This window comes from Chelonia mydas, chromosome 6 (genome assembly GCF_015237465.2).
Source record: "Chelonia mydas isolate rCheMyd1 chromosome 6, rCheMyd1.pri.v2, whole genome shotgun sequence".
Taxonomy (NCBI): Eukaryota; Metazoa; Chordata; order Testudines; family Cheloniidae; genus Chelonia; species Chelonia mydas.
This window is the reverse complement of record NC_051246.2, coordinates 35,961,463-35,981,290: the sequence shown is the minus strand read 5'-3', so window position 1 is coordinate 35,981,290 and position 19,828 is coordinate 35,961,463. Positions and strand designations below refer to the sequence as shown.

The following is a 19,828-nucleotide window of genomic DNA, read 5'->3' as shown; positions in this document are numbered from 1 at the left end:
TTTTGGTAAATATTCAAAAATTTGGGCAAAAAAAATCACTTTTCATAAATGATCGCCTAGTAAAAATCAAGGGCCTAATTCTTCTTTGACTTACACTGACGTAAAGCTGTTATATCTCCAATGACTTCTACGGGCTTATGCTTGATTTACAACAGTATAAATCAGAGGAGAACAACACCCCCAAGTACTCCAAATATTTGCAGAAAGTATGGGAAAAAAAGGAGTCGCACATGAAGTGGAATAAAAATTCACTCTTAAATTCAAACAAATATTTGTAGACAGTTTCTTCTTCTATTTGTACAGCTCTAGACAATGTTAAATATAAATATGTTACATATAACAAAGGGTTACATTTGCCAGTTTTAGCTAGAATTTATTCTGTATTCAACAAGAATTTGTTTAGATCATGATCGTTAGAGACAGGACATGTGTATTCAGTCAAGTCTATCCTCTTGCAAGGGCAGGATACAGTCATGGAAGAGATGACCTGTTTTATTTACTTCTGGGTATTTCTGTTGTACTCATCATAACACCTACAAAAATATATTATGTACAGTCTCTGTGGTTTGTTGTATGTAACTGTATGGGTTTTAAATAAATCACAGTTCACAACATAAAAAGAACAGGAGTACTTGTGGCACCTTAGAAACTAACAAATTTATTTGAGCATAAGCTTTCGTGAGCTACAGCTCACAATACACACATGAACTGTGATTTGTAACCTACAGACTTAGACATATCAGCTCTATAGCCTAGGTTGGGCCACAGCCTTTTGTATCTGTCTATATATGAGCTCTGTTGGAAGAAGTGGAACAGTTTTTATCTTTTTCTCCTCATAGCTGACGTATGAAGTGGGATTGATTACCCTGCAGTGTGTTCTTGCCCTTTGAAGAAATAGTAAGTACACCTGTATTCATGTCTTCTCTTTTTCTTCCTCCTCCTCACCCTTTGGAACCTGCACAATCCAGACACAAGTTCTCTAATCAAATGCTTTATTTTTTCTGGTTTCAGGTGCTGAGAAAGATCCTACTCTGGGTTTTGTTCTTTTGGTTGTTTATATAAAAGCCCTGTATCCCAGAGGATAATTGCTCTAGTTTCTCCTTTTGAAATACTGTTATCAATGTCAGCTGTGTTCCATTAAAAAAAAAATTACTATTGCTAGAAAATTGGCATTTGGTCATTTCTGAGAGCGGGGGGCGGGGGGGGGGGGGAATTGCACTGGATGAGTAACTTGAATTATTGGTAGCTCAAAGATGGTCAGTGTGAAACGCACTCTTCTGGCCTACTGGGCCAAAGGAGTGAAGGAGTGAAGATAAATGCTTCCAAACCAAGCCAGAGAGGAAAGGCTACTATGTGTCTTTAGACACATTATTGTAATAAATAAAGCAATACAATAATAAACAGAAAACTCTATGCCAGGTTTATGTTGTTTCATTTTTAACCATGGGAATGGCTTTATAAAAAGGCTTCTCTCTACATTGTGTAATTCTATCGCAGTCTCCTGGTATAAGGCATGTTTACTGTAGGCCACTGGTTTAGAGTTTTGTTTACATCAGAAGAAATCTGCACAAAGTTGACTGTGCTGTGACTGATGTTTGCAGAAAGAGTGACACTAAACATAAGGCCAAATGATAAAATGTGGGAATGGGGCCTCCAAGAGGTCTTGCCACAATAGCGACAAAGTTTAAAAATAGGATCGTGCTCTCTCTCCTCCTCCCCCAACCACCCCATGCCGTAGGTAACAAATACATTGCCATCAGACACGATCTATGTGTGAAGTTCAAGTGCATTATGGTCAGACTGGATTGGTTCACAAACATTACACTCAGACAGGGCTGGTGCTTGAGGCTGAAATGCACTGAAATCCAATAGAGCTGGTGCTTCATGCTCTGTTGTACTGGAATTCATTTTTGCTCACGTAGTGCAGGGACCCCAGAAGTGGCACAAATATTTACAGCGCTAGTCTCTTGTGAAATTTTCTCAGCTGATGTGTGACACAAGCAATTGAAATGTGTGACAGGTGACTGAAATGTAGAACACCTGTGTTTCATTGCATGTTGCACCCCAATTAAAAGATAGTTAATGGTTTTTAACTGTGAAATGTGTTTTAAGGATGTTTTCTCGCTATGTGAATTAACTAAACCAGTTTATAAAAAGAAAACTGGAAAAACAAATTAATTCATGCAGAACCACCACAGAAAGACACGTCATATGAATAATCAGTAGTGTTTGAACTATCAACCCTCAGATCTCCAACACAGACATCTGCCACATGACCTAAAGAAATAACTGTTATCCTCTATGTAGATCAGCCACTAAAGGGGACTTGACACATACTTTACCAGTGCATTACCCAATTATTTGCTGGACAGCAGTAGAGTGTTGGGAATTAGGATTCCTGGGCACTATTCCCGTCTCTGGAAGGAGTGTGTGGTCTAGTAGTTAAAGTAGCAGTAGTAGTAGTAAAGTAGTAGTTAAAGTTATAACTAGGCTAGCCACGCAATAGATTTGGCACATTTATTTTGAAAGGCAGCATGCTTGAGTGGGTGAGACTTGGAACTGCCATATGAGAGAGTGGGGTAAAATGCTGGCTCCACTGAAAACAATGGAACACCTGCCACTGACTTCTGTGGAGCCAAGATTTCACTCCTGGGTTCTAGTCCCAGCTCTACCTGACGTGACCTTGGACTACCTTGCAGTTAGCTTATTTGTAAAATCGGAGAAATTATACTTGACTGTCTACTAGCGTATGGTAGGGGGCTTTGCTCAGTAAAACATCTTGGAGTGCTAAGACATATAAACAGCAGACTGCAGAAGTGAGACCAGGACTCTTGGTTTCCAACTCAGTACATCTTTCCTAAGGCTACAGAGTATTTGAACAGAATAGCCTGTCTGTAAACATTGCCTGGTCTATTTAGATGGAATTCCAGCCTACGTGCTGAATCCAGAGCTCCTTCAGATGTGTAAAAAAAACCCAAGCATCACTATGTAGAAAAAGCATTTTGCCCCTGTGACTGGGGTCCTAATAGGTCACTCAATTAGGGTGAACTGCAAAGAATGGGGCAGACAGTCCCCGTAAAGCTGGTGGATATTCCAATACTTAGATTCACCAAACCAGCATAAAGAAAAGGAGTACTTGTGGCACCTTAGAGACTAACCAATTTATTTGAGCATAAGCTTTCGTGAGCTACAGCTCACTTCATCGGATGCATACTGTGGAAAGTGTAGAAGATCTTTTTATACACACAACCAGCATAAACAGCTTCTTTGTTATCTTACTTGTTACTCGGAAGTCCAAACAACACAGTTCCCTTAAAGTGATCTAGCCTCAGGCCCCCATCCAGGTACATCAAATATGATGAAAATTTCTGTATATCTTATTTCATCATATAAAAGAAAAGGTTCTACCAATCCCAAAGAATCGGGCACATTACCTCCCAGGTTCACAAATGTTTCAGATCTTACCCAAATACATGCTACAGCCAATTCTTATTAACTAAAACTAAACTTTATTAAAAAACAAGAGAGAGAGAGTATGGTTAAAAGATCAATATACATACAGACATGAGTTCAATTCATTGAGGTTCAGATTCACAGCAGAGATGGTGAGCTTTGTAGTTGCAATTCAGTCTGTAGGTCATGGTTCAATGCCCAAATCTCATATTCAGGGCGTACCAGCATAACTGGGGCCTCAGTCTTGCGACTCAAACTTCCCCAGATGAAGTCTAAGCAGATCTGAGATGACAGAATCAGGACCCAAGGATCTTTTATACCATTTCATGTCTTTTGACAAGTTTGGATTTCCTCGGGGAACAAAAGGTAATTGGGATGACTTTGAAGGAGGTCCATCACGGGTACTTAATTATACGAATTAACATAAGGCCATGTGCTTTTTCCTCCACCATTCACAGTACCTTTCAAAGAGAGATGAATACTGAGAGATCCTGTGCTTACAGTTCATTTAAATGCTAGGATCTTCTTTTGACCTCTGAATTATCAGATTTCAGAGTAGCAGCCCTGTTAGTCTGTATTCGCAAAAAGAAAAGGAGTACTTGTGGCACCTTAGAGACAACAAATTTATTTGAGCATAAGCTTTCGTGAGCTACGTGAGCTCACGAAAGCTTACGCTCAAATAAATTTGTTAGACTCTAAGGTGCCACAAGTACTCCTGAATTATCAGAATACAGCATAGACAGGGACTGTTGATACATTGTGGACCCTACTCATACATACATAAATACACAAAACCACAAATATTATCTCCCCACGTGTCTTTTGAGGATTATTTATTTTGCAGGATGTTTAACCCTTTCTAGCCATGCGTCACAGCCCCTCTTTCAAATTTGATTCATATAAATCTAGAAGATTTGCTTGATCTGATTGATTTTAATAGGTGCTGCAAAGCTCTAGCAGGATTCATCCCAAAATTGTTCATTTCCTTAAGACCCTGGGGTAAATAAACAGCCACACAGGAAAGTTGCCAATACTGTGAAAAGATGAAACCTGAGAGCAACCGTGCACAGTAGGGCTCTGAACAAACCTGTTTTAGACATGCTTCTTACACAAACAACTTCCAAAGAACCATGAGTCTTAAGAAAAAAATTGATAGCTTGTGGGTTCTGCCTCATTTAAAGAAAACATTCACCCATTTGCAATGTTCAACTCACCTATAAAATTAAGAGTTAGTAGGAAAGAGAGACAAAAACCAAAGAAACTAGAAGAAGGATGTGACTCAGGTCCTTTATGCAAGGCAGTTTCAAGAATGGTGTCATTAAAGATAAGAAGTGGAGGCACAGCTGTAAGAAAATACATTGTGTGACCCACTATTATTCAGAATAGACCTTGAGGAAAAGAGCAGGGACAAAAAGCAACTAGGAAGTGGTGTTTCATTTTTAATGTTGAATAACAGATTTATGTAGAAAAAACACTAGTCAGTACATTGTTCTTTAGGGAAAGTGGGGAATTACTATGTTTTTGACATTTCAAATAGCTGTGATTTTTCATATGGGAGCTCATCTTCTAAACACTGTGATAGAAAGCATCAGTTTGGTCCACCAAAATATTCTGAGTCTGATTATCTGTTGTCCTGTACCTTGTTTAGTCATTTACACCAGTGCAAAGTGGATGAAAAATTCTGATTCAGTTGTGTTTTGGAATTCACCTTGCATTGATCAGAAAGACTAAACAAAGTACAGGCCCTGCAATTCCACATAATTTCCGAATTCTCCATTCCGTATTTCTTCACCTTAGAAATTACTTGGTAAAATGTATTCAGAGTATGTCTAGCTAGTGCAGAACCCAGGAGCACTCCGTTTCTTTCTTTATGATTTACCATTCACAAAATAGTAAAAAATCTGTCATCTTTTATGTATTGAGTTTGCTTTGCTTTTGGAATTAATTTGCAAACTGGATACAAATAACTTAGGCTTGAATAAAGACTGGGAGTGGATGGGTCATTACACAAAGTAAAACTATTTCCCCATGTTTAATCCCCCCCCCGCCCCCCGCCACTGTTCCTCAGACGTTCTTGTCAACTGCTGGAAATGGCCCACCTTGATTATCACTACAAAAGGTTTCTCTCCCCCACCCCTACCCCGGGCTCTCCTGCAGGTCATAGCTCATCTTACCTGATCACTCTCGTTACAGTGTGTATGGTAACACCCGTTGTTTCATGTTCTCTGTGTATATAAATCTCCCCACTGTATTTTCCACTGAATGCAACCGATGAAGTGAGCTGTAGCTCACGAAAGCTTATGCTCAAATAAATTGGTTAGTCTCTAAGGTGCCACAAGTCCTCCTTTTCTTTTTACGGATACAGACTAACACGGCTCCTACTCTGAAACTTTTTTTGTATAGTCATTGCACATTGTCAGACCCTAGATCTTTACTTTAGGAAGTGAACTTGATTAAAGCACGCAGGATCTGATTCACCAGCTCCCATCTTCTTGCAGATTTTTACAGTTGTAGAGCCTGATAATAGTCCTGTGCTGTTCACTCAGTGGGGTAACTCCTGAAATGCACTGATGTGAGAGGAGAATCAAGGCACAGAATGATTGCAGTCAGCTGAGTTCTTACGGGTTTTCCTCTACAAAAATTATTGTAAAGATTCGGCAAATGTATCTGAAGGGCTTTGCATCAACGGGAATTCATCACGGAGTTTTAACAGGGCTTGATCCAACAGCCCTTACATGCACACAGCTCTAATAGGAGGAGCTGGAACTTCTTTCAATGCCAAGTAGAATTCTGCAGAGTCCATTTAGCTTATGAGCTGGTTATGTTGTTCAAAGGCTTAGTTAGCAGCCTGTTTATTTTGTTGATAGTTATGATAAGGTCTAGGTTTTTACTTCAGCGGAGATTAACAAAACTTTCAGGAGAGTTTTGATTTCAGGAGCACACACTGAGAATGGCCTTTGATTTTTTTTTAAAGCACTGCAACCCACACCCACTCCAATCAGTTAGCTCTTTTTTGCCTCTCCATCTATAACAGCCGGGATTTTTTTCATCAGTAGAGTGTAGTCTGTCTTTCCTATGTGTGTTCATATGAATTGTTCTGTTCTAAGTAGCTATCTTACTATGTAAAAGTACTTTTAACTTTGGAATTTCTTTTGTTTTCCTTTTGGCTCAAAGTCAGAGTCAGCCCTGGAAGAGGAAGTTATCCAAAGGGAGTGTTGTCAGGGAGTCTGATATATATGCCTGTTAAGCTCTCAAAAGCAACAACTGGCCTTCAGCGGAGGAAGATTGTTTTGCCACTTGCATCATTTCCATTTCAGAGAAACGGCAAGATACAACAAGTTTTACCTTTTTGCTTCATGAACAAGTCAAAACAGCTTGAAAATAACCTTATGACACTAGTCCCACCTTTGGGTGAGAAAAGTTCACACCCTGTACTCATAATAAACTGTCTTAGTTAGATTTAAGTTAATGAACTCTAGTACGTATTAATCTATTTGAGTTATTTATAGAATGGCAGTAGTCTATATTATCTGCCTGAATGTCTGAACATTGTAATATGGAGGTTTAGTTGTCAAACCAAATAGATACAAGGCCTGGTTCTCAGTTGCACTGAGGTTTCTGAACAATTACCCACATCCTCATGGCCCTTTACACAGCCAGTGTAAGGAGTTTTAGTGTAATTGAGGATTCAAGCCATCTTCTTTGATATGGTATACAGGGGTTTGTGAATATAGCAGTCGGTTCAAATGTAGAAAGTCACTGGTATCTGTACAGACTCAAAATATCTGCAACAAGTAGGTTCCTGCTGGGGCTTCCCAAATGCCCAGCAGGGGTCTTTCAAGGCACACAAATTACTGCTGGTTATGTGTTTGGCACTAAGACTAACTGCCCCAATGTGACTACCTGGGGTTAGACTATGCAGTGTTGTTGTTGCTGTGTTGGCCCCAGGATATTAGAGACAAGGTGGGTGAGGTAATCTTTTATTGGACCAACTTCTGTTGGTGAGAGAGACAAGCTTTCAAGTTTACACAGAGCTCTTCTTCAGGGCTGGGAAATGTACTCAGAGTGTCACAGCTAAATAGAATTTGGGACATATCGTTTAGCATCAGTAGTTAACACGTATTTCAAAAGACCATTCAAGATGAAAAGAACAGGAGTACTTGTGGCACCTTAGAGACTAACAAATCTATTAGAGCATAAGCTTTCATGGGCTACAGCTGCTACTTTGATTCAAGATGAAGTGGCTTAGACTGAATTTTGTTCCCTTCGCAGTCAACATCACTGCCATAGAATGAAGGCAGCAGGGAACTTGCCCAGGGAGACATAAAGGTGGTGGAGATAAAAGGAGAACAGTGTGAGATGCAAATAATGTTGAAATTTTGTTATGGAGCTTCTCTATCTAATGGATTTGTCTCATAACCCGTCTCAAAGTCAGCAACTAGTGTATGGTGTGTTTGATAGTTAGCTGAAAGAAGCCTGCTTTTAGTTTTTCAGAGGGAAGGACTGGGGGAAGTCACTCATAGTTCTTGTGGAGATAGAGAGAGAAAAGAATTCACTGGCATGAATATTCCTCTACAATAGGCTCATTGCTTCAGTCACAATGTAGTTTTCTTTCAGGCACCCGAATTCTTCTTTGCAGCTAGGCTTAGGAGACCTATTTTTACTAGTGTGAATGGAGGCAGGTTGTACCATAATGGCACTCACCACTGGTAACGCCTGTTTGTGTTCTTTTGGTCTTATTTTTATAACATTGTTGATTGGTATTGTAAGCTTTTACAGGCATGTGTTCGGCACTGACCCCTAGACTGTTTTTCAGGAGCCATTCATTTGCTAGACAATTTCCTAGCCATGGTGTCCATAGCAGAGGGAGAATATATCTGCAACATGATATCTCACTAACTGAGCTTTGACTTAACTTCTTATTATTTCTCTTTTAACAAGTTCTTAGTTCTCTAGCTATCAGTACGAGCCGTGCTAGGTTTTAATCTGCAAGTTTCAATGCTTTGCTGCTTAGCCTCTCTCTACTGCCTGTGCAAATTCCACGGTAGTTGTAGGGAAATCAATGACCCATCAAAACATTTAAATTCAATAATTCACTGACAACAGTGGAACATCATAATAGATGTGGTACATTGGCACCAGTAGCAGATTAATACACTGTAGATTATTGTCAATGTAAAATCTTGTGAAGTAGTTGACATTTTCTTATAATGAGTCAGATTCTGACATCCTTATTCATGCTGACTAGCACCTTATATCATAGGTAACCCATGGCAGAATCAGATTTTGTAACCAGTGGGGGGCAGGGCTGCAAAGGATTTTGGGGGCCTGGGGCAAAATCTGAAACTAAGGCCCCCCCATCCTTCCAAAAAAAAAATTATTCATGAGGGAAGGCCGTGTGGGTGGGATTGAAGAGTGAACTGACGTGATCCCATGTGCCAGAGGCCCAGCCCTGTGGGATAGGAGCTACCACTGCTGGGTGAGTGCAGGGTGGGCTCACTCTCCAACCCCATGTAAAAATTTATGACTTACACGTCCTTTGAACCAGCGCCACCCATACATCTCAAGGCTGCTGGGGGGACAGTTGCCTTCTGTGCCCCTATTAAGGTAACCACACTGAAATCAGAGGAGCTACCCACGGACTAAAGTGCAACTCAACTGGATTAAGGGCTGGTCTACACTGAAAACTTTCATTGGCCTTGAGAGATGTAGTTAAGCCAACCTAACCCCTGGGGTAGACAGCGCCAGGTCCATGGAAGAATACTTCCAGTGACCTGGGTGCCGCCTCTCAGGGAGGTGGATTAACTACAGCAATGGGAGAACCCCTCCCATGAGAGTCTCCACTGCAGCACTACATTGGTGCAGCTGCAGCTATATGCCACCGTAGCATTTTAGGTGTAGGCGTAGCCTAAGGAACATGTTTCAGCTGGACCCATTCCCTGCCTCTCTGTCTGTGGGGTTAGAAATTGACTTCCACGTTTTTGGGTCTCCAAAATGGATTGTAAGTGCAAATTTGGGTATTTGCTACATGATTTGAACCCATAATAAAGCCCAATTATATTTTGGATGCAGGTGCAGTTCAGGTGTAGTTTTTTTGGCGACAGCTTATGCTTGCATGAGGAAAAATGCAGGGCACTGGAGCTGTGCTCCGGCTCCGCTCCAGCTCCAGGTGAAAACCTGCAGCTCCACTGCTCCGGAGCTGCTCCGCTCTCCAGCTCCACTCTCCAGCTCTGGGCTCCGCTCCAAAGCCCTGGAAAAATGCTCCTCTGAAAATTTATCCCTAAGAATCTGATAAAATATATCCTCCACAATAAGAGGCTTATTTCACTTGTCTTTCAGCTGATGGGAGGCTTACATTAGATAGATAAGACTCAGACAACAGATAAGCTTATCTAACCATACACACAATAGAAACCTAGAGGTTTAGGTTTTTTCCACCTGTCTGCTCGTTGAGATAACCTCGTTGCACACCTCTTCATCCTGTAAATCTGTACACATCAGCCTTGTTTGCTCGGCTGCCAAACAGACTGACAAATGTAGTGCCAACAGAGGTGTGGACTTTCCCCCTTCACTGTAATGGAATGTTAATGTCGAATACGTGTTTTGACTTCTTACAGTCGCATTTTTAAACAACCTCATACAGAGCAGCAGCCCCCAGCTTCAGGCAATGAAGCTGAATGATTAAACAGGGAATATCATGAGACTGCTTTAAAACTGTTAATTAATTACCTGGACACTTTATTTGATAAATATCCATAATATTTATGAGGTATATATCCTCAGTGGGTGTAAATCAGTGTAGCTTCAATTACTTCAGTGGAGCTATGCTGAGTTACACCAGCGGAGGATCTGGCTCCCGTATTCTAAAGCAGGGGTGGGCAAACTTTTTGGTCCGAGGGCCACATCTGGGTGGGGAAATTGCATGCAGGGCCATGAATGTAGGGCTGAGGCAGGGGGTTGGGGTGCAGGGAAGGGTGTGGGGTGTGGTAGGGGGCTTAGGGCAGGGGGTTGAGGTGCAGGAGGGGTGCAGCAGGAGTCTCAGGGCAGGGGGTTGGAGTGCAGGACAAGTGCAGGGTACGGCAGGGGGCTCAGGGCAGGGGGTTAGGGTGCAGGGAGCAGCAGGGGGCTCAGGGCAGGGGGCCCTTGCCTGCAGGTAGCTCCCCCAAAGCTCCCATTGGCCGCGGTTCTCCGTTCCCAGCCAGTCGGAGCTGCGGGTGGCGGTGCCTACAGGCAGGGGCAGCGTGCGGCGTCCTTTTTCCCCTAGGGCTGCAGGGACGTGGTGCCAGCTGCTTCCGGGAGCAGCGCAGGGCCAGGGCAGGCAGGGAGCCTGCCTTAGCCCCACTGCGCCACAGGGCTGGCAATCCCATGGGCTGGATCCAAAGCCCTGATGGGCCAGATGCAGCCCGCAGATCGTAGTTTGCCCACCCCTGTTCTAAACAGTACAGCGTATGGATATACAGTCTTCAAATGTTTCTCTACTTGAACTCCTCCCCACACTGTGAATGCGGTAAAAGAGTTATCGTGAGGGTTTGGGAGCCTTTTTTAAATTCGGAGCTCCACTGAATTTTGCAGCTTTGGGTAAAGTTGCTGCAGATTTTTGCTAGTATTTTCTACGGATCTCTGTAGATGCTGATTGGAACAATGATCTTTGTGGTAAGTCTCCATTCATCTGAACCAGGCCACGTGTGCTGAAATACACTACTAGCCTGCTTAGGGTCCCAGCTGGTTCTGATTTTATTAGGAGTGCTCTGATTTAGGTTAGGTTGCCTTGATACAAATGGCAAAATGCTCAGAGGAAAAGCTGGGATGAGCACAGAACCCGAATAAAATACTCGGCAGCAACCAAGCAGACATGAACCAATCCTGGGGGGAAAAAAACGCACAGAACTAATGTGAACTTTCTAATGTAAACATTAGGCTGAAACAAAGGGATATTAATTACAGCAAACCAGGGAGGGACCCTTGCACTTTCACCACACCCTTTGAAGGTAAATACCTTGCCCAGGTGGTGTACACGTTGAAAAGTGACATTTCCTGCATTAGTAATATTTAGAAACTATCTCACATTCTGGAAAGATAAAGGTATGTCAAACAGCTTTTCCTGACGTGTTGGGGCTCACCCTCTTCCATAGAATTTAATCTCTGGAGTAATTTATGAAACTTCAGGGAAGCTACAGTGATGCCTTGAAGTTGGTACTGCTTAGTCCTGGGGTCAGAGCAGGGCGCTGGGGATTAGGAATGCTGAGTTTTAGTTCCAGCTTTGCCACTGACTCATCTTGCGTTCAGGACAAGTCACTTAACCTCTCTGTGGCTGAATTTATTCACGAGTGTAGAATGTTGCTTAATAATAATGCTTATTTAATGTTTATAAAGCACTTGTAGATCCTTGGATGAAAACTGCTACCTAAGTGCAAATTATTATTGTTACCTGCCATAATGTATCATCCTAATAAAACATAGGGGCAGCTCCTTGGCCGCCACACCGGCTGCTTTGCACTGCAGAACCTGAAAAGGCAACGAGGACTTGTAAAGCCAGTGTATCAGGCCCTGAATCAGCCACACCCAACCCGCCATGTAGGAGATGTTCTGGAGTGGTCTGGAAGCAGAAGAAACTGTGTTCCGAAAAGAGATCAGGCCCATAGTACTGATTTAACACATCAGATTGATAATGTAGCTAACACCCTTATTCTGTGCTGAATTGGAATAGTATAACCTGATGATCTTGGTTTGCTTAAAAAGTAATTTTCTATCGTTTTTTGTGTGTGGCAAGCATAAGTTAAAGGGCTTTCTTTGGCAAAATGCTTTCAATAGTATCCATGCACTTATCCCCGATCCTACAAATATTGACGCTGGTGCTTAACTTTGCCACCATGAATAGTCACAGTCCATGGTGGCTCATGCTAGTAAAGGTAAGGAGGTACGTAAAACGTTGCAGGATCAGAGCCTAAGCAAGAGATCAGACTCTTACTGGTTCCTTCACTATGCAGCATGAATACAATGGAATAAAGGTGGGGTATCTAATTTCATCATCATCTTTAACAAATCTCTCTGTGTATGCCAGGCATCTATACATTTTATTCCATACCCTGGTAAAAAAAATTGCTTTGAAATTTACACTGTAGTTTGCTAAGTAAGGTCTGGGCTTTTCTCAATTGCTTGTTAGTGGTTTAAATGCTTCTCAGCTAAGGCAGAAGATTTTCAGATGGGAGAAAATGGCAACTCATAGCAATTTGCTCTGTGAAATGCTATTATTTCCAGAACAATGAGCAGAATTCCTGAGCAGGAAAGAAATATTCTCCTAGGATTCTGTTCAAGTGAACCTTTAAGAAATTCAATTTTGATTCCATAATTTTGAGTTATGCTGTTTATACTTATTATTTTGAGGGAATGTGTAATGATACGTCTTCTAAGACATTGTATATATCATTCTGTATATAGAAAACTTCAATAAAAATATTTTGGCTTGAAACAAAGATTATAATAAAGTTATTTAATTATGTCTTTTTACAGTAATATCTATCTATCCTCCCATGGAAGTGGGTTTTTTGGGGAAGAGCATTTATTCTCTGCAGTTAAATTTTGGGAGTATAATTGTACTGTTCCTTGATTCCGGTGGTCTTAGTAAATCACATAGTTGAGTCCTTGTTAGAATGCCTGAATCCCCATGGGCAGAATTCTGCCTTGTACTCATGTTGAGTAGTACTACTAATTTTAAGAGGATGACTTGGAGAGTAAGGTACTGTTCAATCACAGTAAGTGTAGGGAAATCTGTTTGTGGGCCCTGCATCCTATGAGATGTGCACTTTAGAAGAGGTTTTTGAATAACAAGACAGTAGCTCAGAGGCTTTGGTCACATTTTACTATTAGGATCTCATCTGCAATCTGGGGAAATAAGGAGGCTTTTATCTCACTGGTGGTGTTACAGGGCCAAATCCTAAGATTGTGTAAAACAATAAAATTCAACTGAAGTCAATGGAGATGCGCTGATTTACATTATCTGAGAGCTGGCCCTACTTTTTTAAATTGAAATTTTAGCTATATACTGATGTGTAAATCAGCCCCCTGGCTGATTGATTCAGGCTATACAATACCTTATGTGCCAAATTCTGCCCTCAGTTACATACATTGGGCCTGATTCTCCACTCACTGCCACCACACCAACTCCACACTTGTGTAACTCATTGATTTCCACAGAGTTATTCCTGATTTACCATGATGGAAATAAGACTGTGATTGGGCTTTGTGTGTAAAGTATTATACTACCTGGTTCTCCCTATAGCTTTGTGTTTTCAGTCAGCCATTCTTCAACTCATCTCTGCTTTCCACCTTTGGCCCGCTTTGGGAAAGGCTTGAGAATCTGCCATTCTGTTGTGTGTTCTTCAGCCAAGAAGTGTGTTAACAGTGCCAGGATTGTTTTGTAATATTACAAATGCCTAGCCATATGCATTACAAAAATGACTTTTATTCTAAATACCTGGTCTCGACCGTTAAAGTTAATGGGAGTTTTGCCATTGAACTCAATGGTGCAAGATGAAGCCTTAACAGCAGATAATTTAAACAATAACTTTGCTATGGAAAAAAAACCCTAGTACTTTTGTTTGTGTATTGATATAGATTTTGGAGAAAAACTTTGCAATGCATGCGGAATCATGCAGTTTCTCCCTGCCGATTCAATAAACCTCTTCACAAAAGTAAAACAACTCAAAAGATGTTCCTGAGACTATAAACTGATCAGGGAACATTCCTAACAGTAACATAGAAATATTATGAATGAAAACAACAGTAGTGTTCAATTCAGAAGAAAATGTTAAAGCAGTGGTTTTCAACCTGTGATCCGCAGACCCCTGCAGGTCTGCAGATGATGTATAAGGGGTCTGTGAATGGAAACAAAGTTTCAGATCTCAGAAAAGGCATTCCATTTTTCTGATCAATCAAAAGTATGTGAATACCCCCACTTACAGGTCAGCACCCGGAAGCCCACAGTTTAGCGCCCTTCTGACACTGCATCAGTGATGGGCCGAGCATGTGAGACATTTATAGTTGAATTCTGTTCAGTCCATTTTCAGTTTAAGACAGTGGTAGTCAATTATTTTGTCAAGGTCCAAATTTCTTTTCAAGGTATAGTCAAGAGAAAATAATTTAAAAAAAATACAATAATGATAATAAGTAAATAAAAAGATTTCGGGGTCCGTTCCAAAGCATCTGGCGGTTCAGATTTGGCCCGCAGTCCCCCTAATGGTCTAAGACTTTTATGGTAGGGCTCTGCGGACCACAGGTTGAATTTCCAAAGGGGTCTGCACCTCCATTCAAAATTTGTTAGGGATCCGCAAATGAAAGAAGGTTGAAAACCACTGCTTTAACATTTAAACGTGTTAGAACGTTTTAAAGCAGTTTTGGGTTATTGCAGTCGGAGGGCAGCACTCCACAAAAGCTCATGAGAGCGATAAACCCCCTTCAGTTGTTACCTGTTCTCTTTATTATTTTGTTTTGTTTTTATCCTGTATCTTTTTAATAAATAAAATAAGGATTACAAATGCATTAATGTGAACAAAAAAAACCAACCCTACTGTCCCAATAAACAAATACGTTAGCATACAAACACTAATATCAAGCACTATATATCAAGGCACTATGATACAGTCAGTGCCAGCCATTGGAGAACTGTGGACTAGTAATTTGCACACAGGGCTGGGAACCAGGAACTCAAAATTATAATCCTGGCATTCTCTGCTTGCAGCTTTAGGATCTCTGCCTCACTTTTCCCATCTATAAAATGGAGCTAATGTAATTTACCTACTTCAGAAGTGTTCTTATTTATGGGGGTGGCAATGTTAAATGATACACTTTATTGTTTTCATATGGACTATAACAAGTGAAAACCACTGAAATAGGAGGCTTAACTATCTCATAAAAGAACTAAACTATCTTATTAAAGAAAACCCAATGTACTATTAGTAACAACTTCCTAAAATTGACTCAAAGAATCTCTATGCTGTTTGATTTGAGCATTTTCTCTATTAGACTGTAAACTCTGGCTAGGGTTGCCATTTATTACGTGTTTGTATAGCACCTTGCACAAAGGAACTCCAGTTTGGTTGACCTCTAGGCACTTTCACATTACAAATGTTCAAAAGTTTTCCTGATTATGAAGATTATTATCTTCTATTGAAGGCAGCAAGGGGGAGGCAGGATTACATGAAAATCCTTTCAAAAAGAACACAGTGAAGGCAATCATTCAAATATTTTCCATTAAACAGAAAAGTCAAAGACAGGCAAAGGATTATCAGGATAATCTCACTAGCTCCAATATCTAACTGCTAATCTGACCCCAATTACTCTGCACTTTATTCCTGCTATTGTGAGTTTAATTTATCATTTGAGTTTGATGCTTTCATTTAACTGAAAAGTCCCCCCTTGATTTGTAACTCAGTGTTCCCACCCTAGAGAAGAAGGATAATCTTGAGGAGGGGAGAAAATCTTAACGTGCCCTCTGTGGGTCACAGACTCCAGATGGACATTTTGAATCCCAACTGGGGATCTGGCTAACACACATCTTAAAGCAGCAGCGTCACAGACTGTGGACGTTAGGCATAAATGGCTCCATTTGGTCCAGGATGTTCTTGTTACGTTCAGACAAATGGTAGAGTGCCCCTGCAGCAGCGGAAATGCCCTTCTGGAGAACATCATTCCAAATCCCAACAAGATGAGTCAGCATTAAGGATGAAATCAGTAACGTGATTTGGTAGTTTAAAACTGAAGGGGGGGGGGAGGAAATCAAGATTCAGAACCACACATGTCCTTCGGAAGCCTGAGAAGACAGATTCAGGAAATGTCTTCAGGACCTACAGTGGTTGAGAGGGCTGCTGGGTAAGGAGGATTCTGTGGAACATTCCATTATAAATTCAACTTTGAGACAAGCTGCCAAAAATACTAAACCTGCTACCACATGGTTGCTCCTGATCTTCTGGGATTTCTTGTCTACAAAGAAACATGTTTTTGAAGCTAAACAGAATAGCAGGGAATTTGACTTTCTGTTCTAGGGCTCAGAATTACACATTTATTCCCCGATACTACCATTACTGTCATGAAGACAAAACTCAACTGCACCTAACCAGCAACTGGTGAATGATTTGTCATTGCTCTATGGGGCAAAGCATGCAGTTCCTCTTGGAGGACATATTTATTTTTTTGAAATGCAGAAGAAGCGAATAAAACTCATCTAGTCAAAGAGGTCTGCAACTTCTGTGCCAAAGAGATGTGATCCCTCACAGGACACTGAAAAAGAGTTAAGTTGCTTTTGGTGATACTTTGTTGTTCTTCTCTGACCTGAGCTTTTATTGTCCTTCTGAGTTTTTGCTTGCAAGGCAGCATTAACTCTGAGAAACTGGGATGAGAACTAACAACTTCTTGTTGTTGTTGTTCTGATTCACTGGAATGTTTCTGAAGGAATAAGACTCTCATGTCTCAAGCTAAGCTCTGTAGTGCTGTGCAGTGATTGTTTCAGTACTCTGGATATTCTGACCAGTGTGTAGGACTTGATCAGGATCCACACTGTAAGTATGGGCTGCCCATTAAAGGTGGAGACAACTGAGAAGCAGGGATCTTTCAAACTATTTCTGCACTGGTAATGTCTGAGTTGTATGGCTCACATGGTTCTTTGCATTTATCTAAGTAGATCTTCCATTTGGATTTTACGTATAGAGAGCGGGTTAAATTAAAACTGTCCACGTTCTCCTTACAACAGAAAATCAGCTTCAGATGTAAGGAGATATGTTTTTTCCCTTCCCTTTAATTACTGTTTAGAACTGAAAGCGTTTCTAAGACTGACTGTTGAAGGAGTTGTGATTAATTTGGTGCTATATTTTGTGTGCATTTTGTGACAGGAGACTTACAACCCTGTTTTTGACAGGGTTTTGGCTTAATTTTCACATTGCTGCTATATTACTGATTTGTGAGTGTCTTACTGTTCTTTTTTGAAGCTCTTTGTAGCAGTTTGCAAAAGTTTGATAAAATATAACTGGATAGTAACAATGGTGCATTCTGCAAACCGAGGCAAAAATGTGTCTTTAAAGGTCCTGATAATTTAGAAAAGGAATTGCTGAGAGCTTTTTGGATATTTTATACTTTTTAGAGTTAACCTTTTTTTTTCTTTTTCCAGACAGTAATACGTTTTTTGATAAGGAATTATTTGTTCTTCCTGATAAAGATCACTAAATTTCATCTGTTGGCCTCTATCAGTCCAAAGACAAAACAGGTCTTTCCTTTGCCATTTTAATTCGATTTTGTATATAAATTTGTACTTGCTTAAAAATATTGTAATGTTATTATACTGTGGATGTCATGAGATAAAAACCTACATATTTTTAATTGATTGGCTTACTGTTTCCAAGATCTAAGCTATTTTCCTTATGTAAGCTTCCCTGATTCTTGCTTCAGTGGGAGTCTTCTTCGATGTAGTATTGTCTTCCTGCCAAGGGGCCTCAATCTCTCAGAGGCCAATGGATCTATGTTGCTTTATAGCAGCTGAGGATCTGCCCCATTTTCTCTGTGGTAGATGCTTTCAAGGCAGTGGCTTGATATGAGGCTGACAGCTATACTCAGATGGAGCAAGCCTCAGTAAATCCTGGGCAAAAGGGAGGAAAGTTAGTTTTGGAAATGCCAGTTCTTTGCAAATTGCTACTCCCTGTAATTTTGTAGTTGGACAGCATTTAGTTGCCCTCGGAGAATGGTATTTGCTGTTGTGTGATTTGCATACGTAGTCCTGTTTACTTGTAGATAAGAGATTAGCTATTAACTTTAGTTTTCAAGGGAGCTGATTTTTATTTTCTTTTTGTTTCCAGGTGTCAGTCAGTCTCTCCGCCTCCTCTTTTGTCCCCACCCAGAAGCCCAGCCTATCCGCTCAGTGACAGTGAGGAGTCCTGCCGGTCCACCAGGTTCACCAAAGTTTCCAATTCCAGGCTGCTCCTCAAGGACTGGAGCAGCCGGGGGTCTGTGCTGAGAGGCACCTCCGGGCTCCACTCAGACACGGACTCTCCAAACCACTCTCTCAAAGCTGTGAGCGTTGGCTCCTTGGATAAAAGGCTATCTGTTCGCAAGGTTGAGGACCAAAAAGAGACCCCCAAGGAGACTCAGGATGGGGATGGAATAGGGAGCCATCAGCTCACCCGGAGCACTCTCACCTTGGGAACTGCAGCCAATTTACGGAACATCTCTCTCAGCAGGGCAAGCATCCACTCCCAGGCACTGGACATCAGGCAGAAGATTACAGAATGGGAGTGCCGCAAGCAGCTTTCTCCCAGGATGAGCACACGTATGGACAAGAGGGACCTCGGGGACAGATCTGGCAGTGAGGGCTGCCCTAGCATATTGCCCTCTCCTTGCAGTGAGAAGACTTTTGATTTTAAAGGATTCCGGAGAATGAGCAGAACATTTTCCGAGTGCTCCTACCCAGAAACAGAGGAGGAGGAGCTCCCGGACAGAGATTCCTGCCATAGGCTGGAAAAGAGACCAAGTAGGAGCGAGGCTCCTTCCAATGCTTTCTTCAAAGGGCATGTCAGAAAAGAGACTTCCGCAGTGCTAAACAGAATACAGAAGATTGAACAGGCATTAAAAGAACAGCCTGGCAGGGGTCTCCCTCAGTTGCCAAGTAGCTGCTATAGTGTTGACAGAGGGAGGAAAAAGTCCATGACGCTGGGTACTGTGGAAGGTTTGAGTGAGAACGTGAGCGATAGCAAAGGAGGGACTGTTAGTATTGGGAGGGATCCAGAAACACCTACTGAGACTGAAAAAAGTAATAAGACGAAACAAGGGGCTACCACAGATTCTGGTAGCCCTAAGCTGCTCCCTGAGAGCCCAGCTAACACAGCAGTGAACCCTGTCCCCAAACCCAAACGCACCTTTGAATATGAAGCTGATAAGAACCACAAAAGTAAACCAAGCAATGGTCTACCTCCTTCTCCGACACCTGCTGCTCCTCCCCCTCTCCCATCCACCCCTGCTCCCCCCGTAACCAGGAGACAGAAGAAAGAGTCACGCTTTCACAGAAAATCCCAAAATAGGTAAAATCTGGGGAAATGTATTGCACGTGATATTAAAATAAATAGAGTGATTTGTGAATAACAGGATTCTTCTCCCTCCTAATGCAATGCTTTTGGCCCAAGAAAAGCAAGAAGCCTTTGATACTGGCTTGAGCTCTACCATAAAAGTGCACTGACTGGTTGTGAACCTGGTACATTACCTTTTTTTATTACAGTTTTGAAGACCACTGGAATTCTCCTACTAGGAAATCTGGATCCACTAAGGGAGCCTTCATGACTGCTCCATACCTGCTGAAGGTCATCCGTGTCAATCTGGCATAAATGCCTTACTCCAGATC

At 41.5% G+C, this 19,828-nt stretch overlaps 1 protein-coding gene across 24 annotated transcripts in view; it reads left to right on the top strand.

Moving 5' to 3' along the window:
* Positions 1-19,828, top strand: part of DENND2B (DENN domain containing 2B) — a 290,322-nt gene that overhangs the window by 154,802 nt on the left and 115,692 nt on the right. For 17 of the 24 annotated variants that reach the window (XM_043547895.1, XM_007057107.4, XM_027819487.3 and 14 more), the window contains one exon: positions 18,294-19,511. The exons of the other annotated variants lie outside the window; for them this stretch is intronic. In XM_043547895.1, coding sequence (XP_043403830.1) covers positions 18,294-19,511 — 1,218 coding nt within the window. The remainder of the gene's footprint in view (positions 1-18,293; positions 19,512-19,828) is intronic. 24 annotated transcript variants of the gene reach the window in all.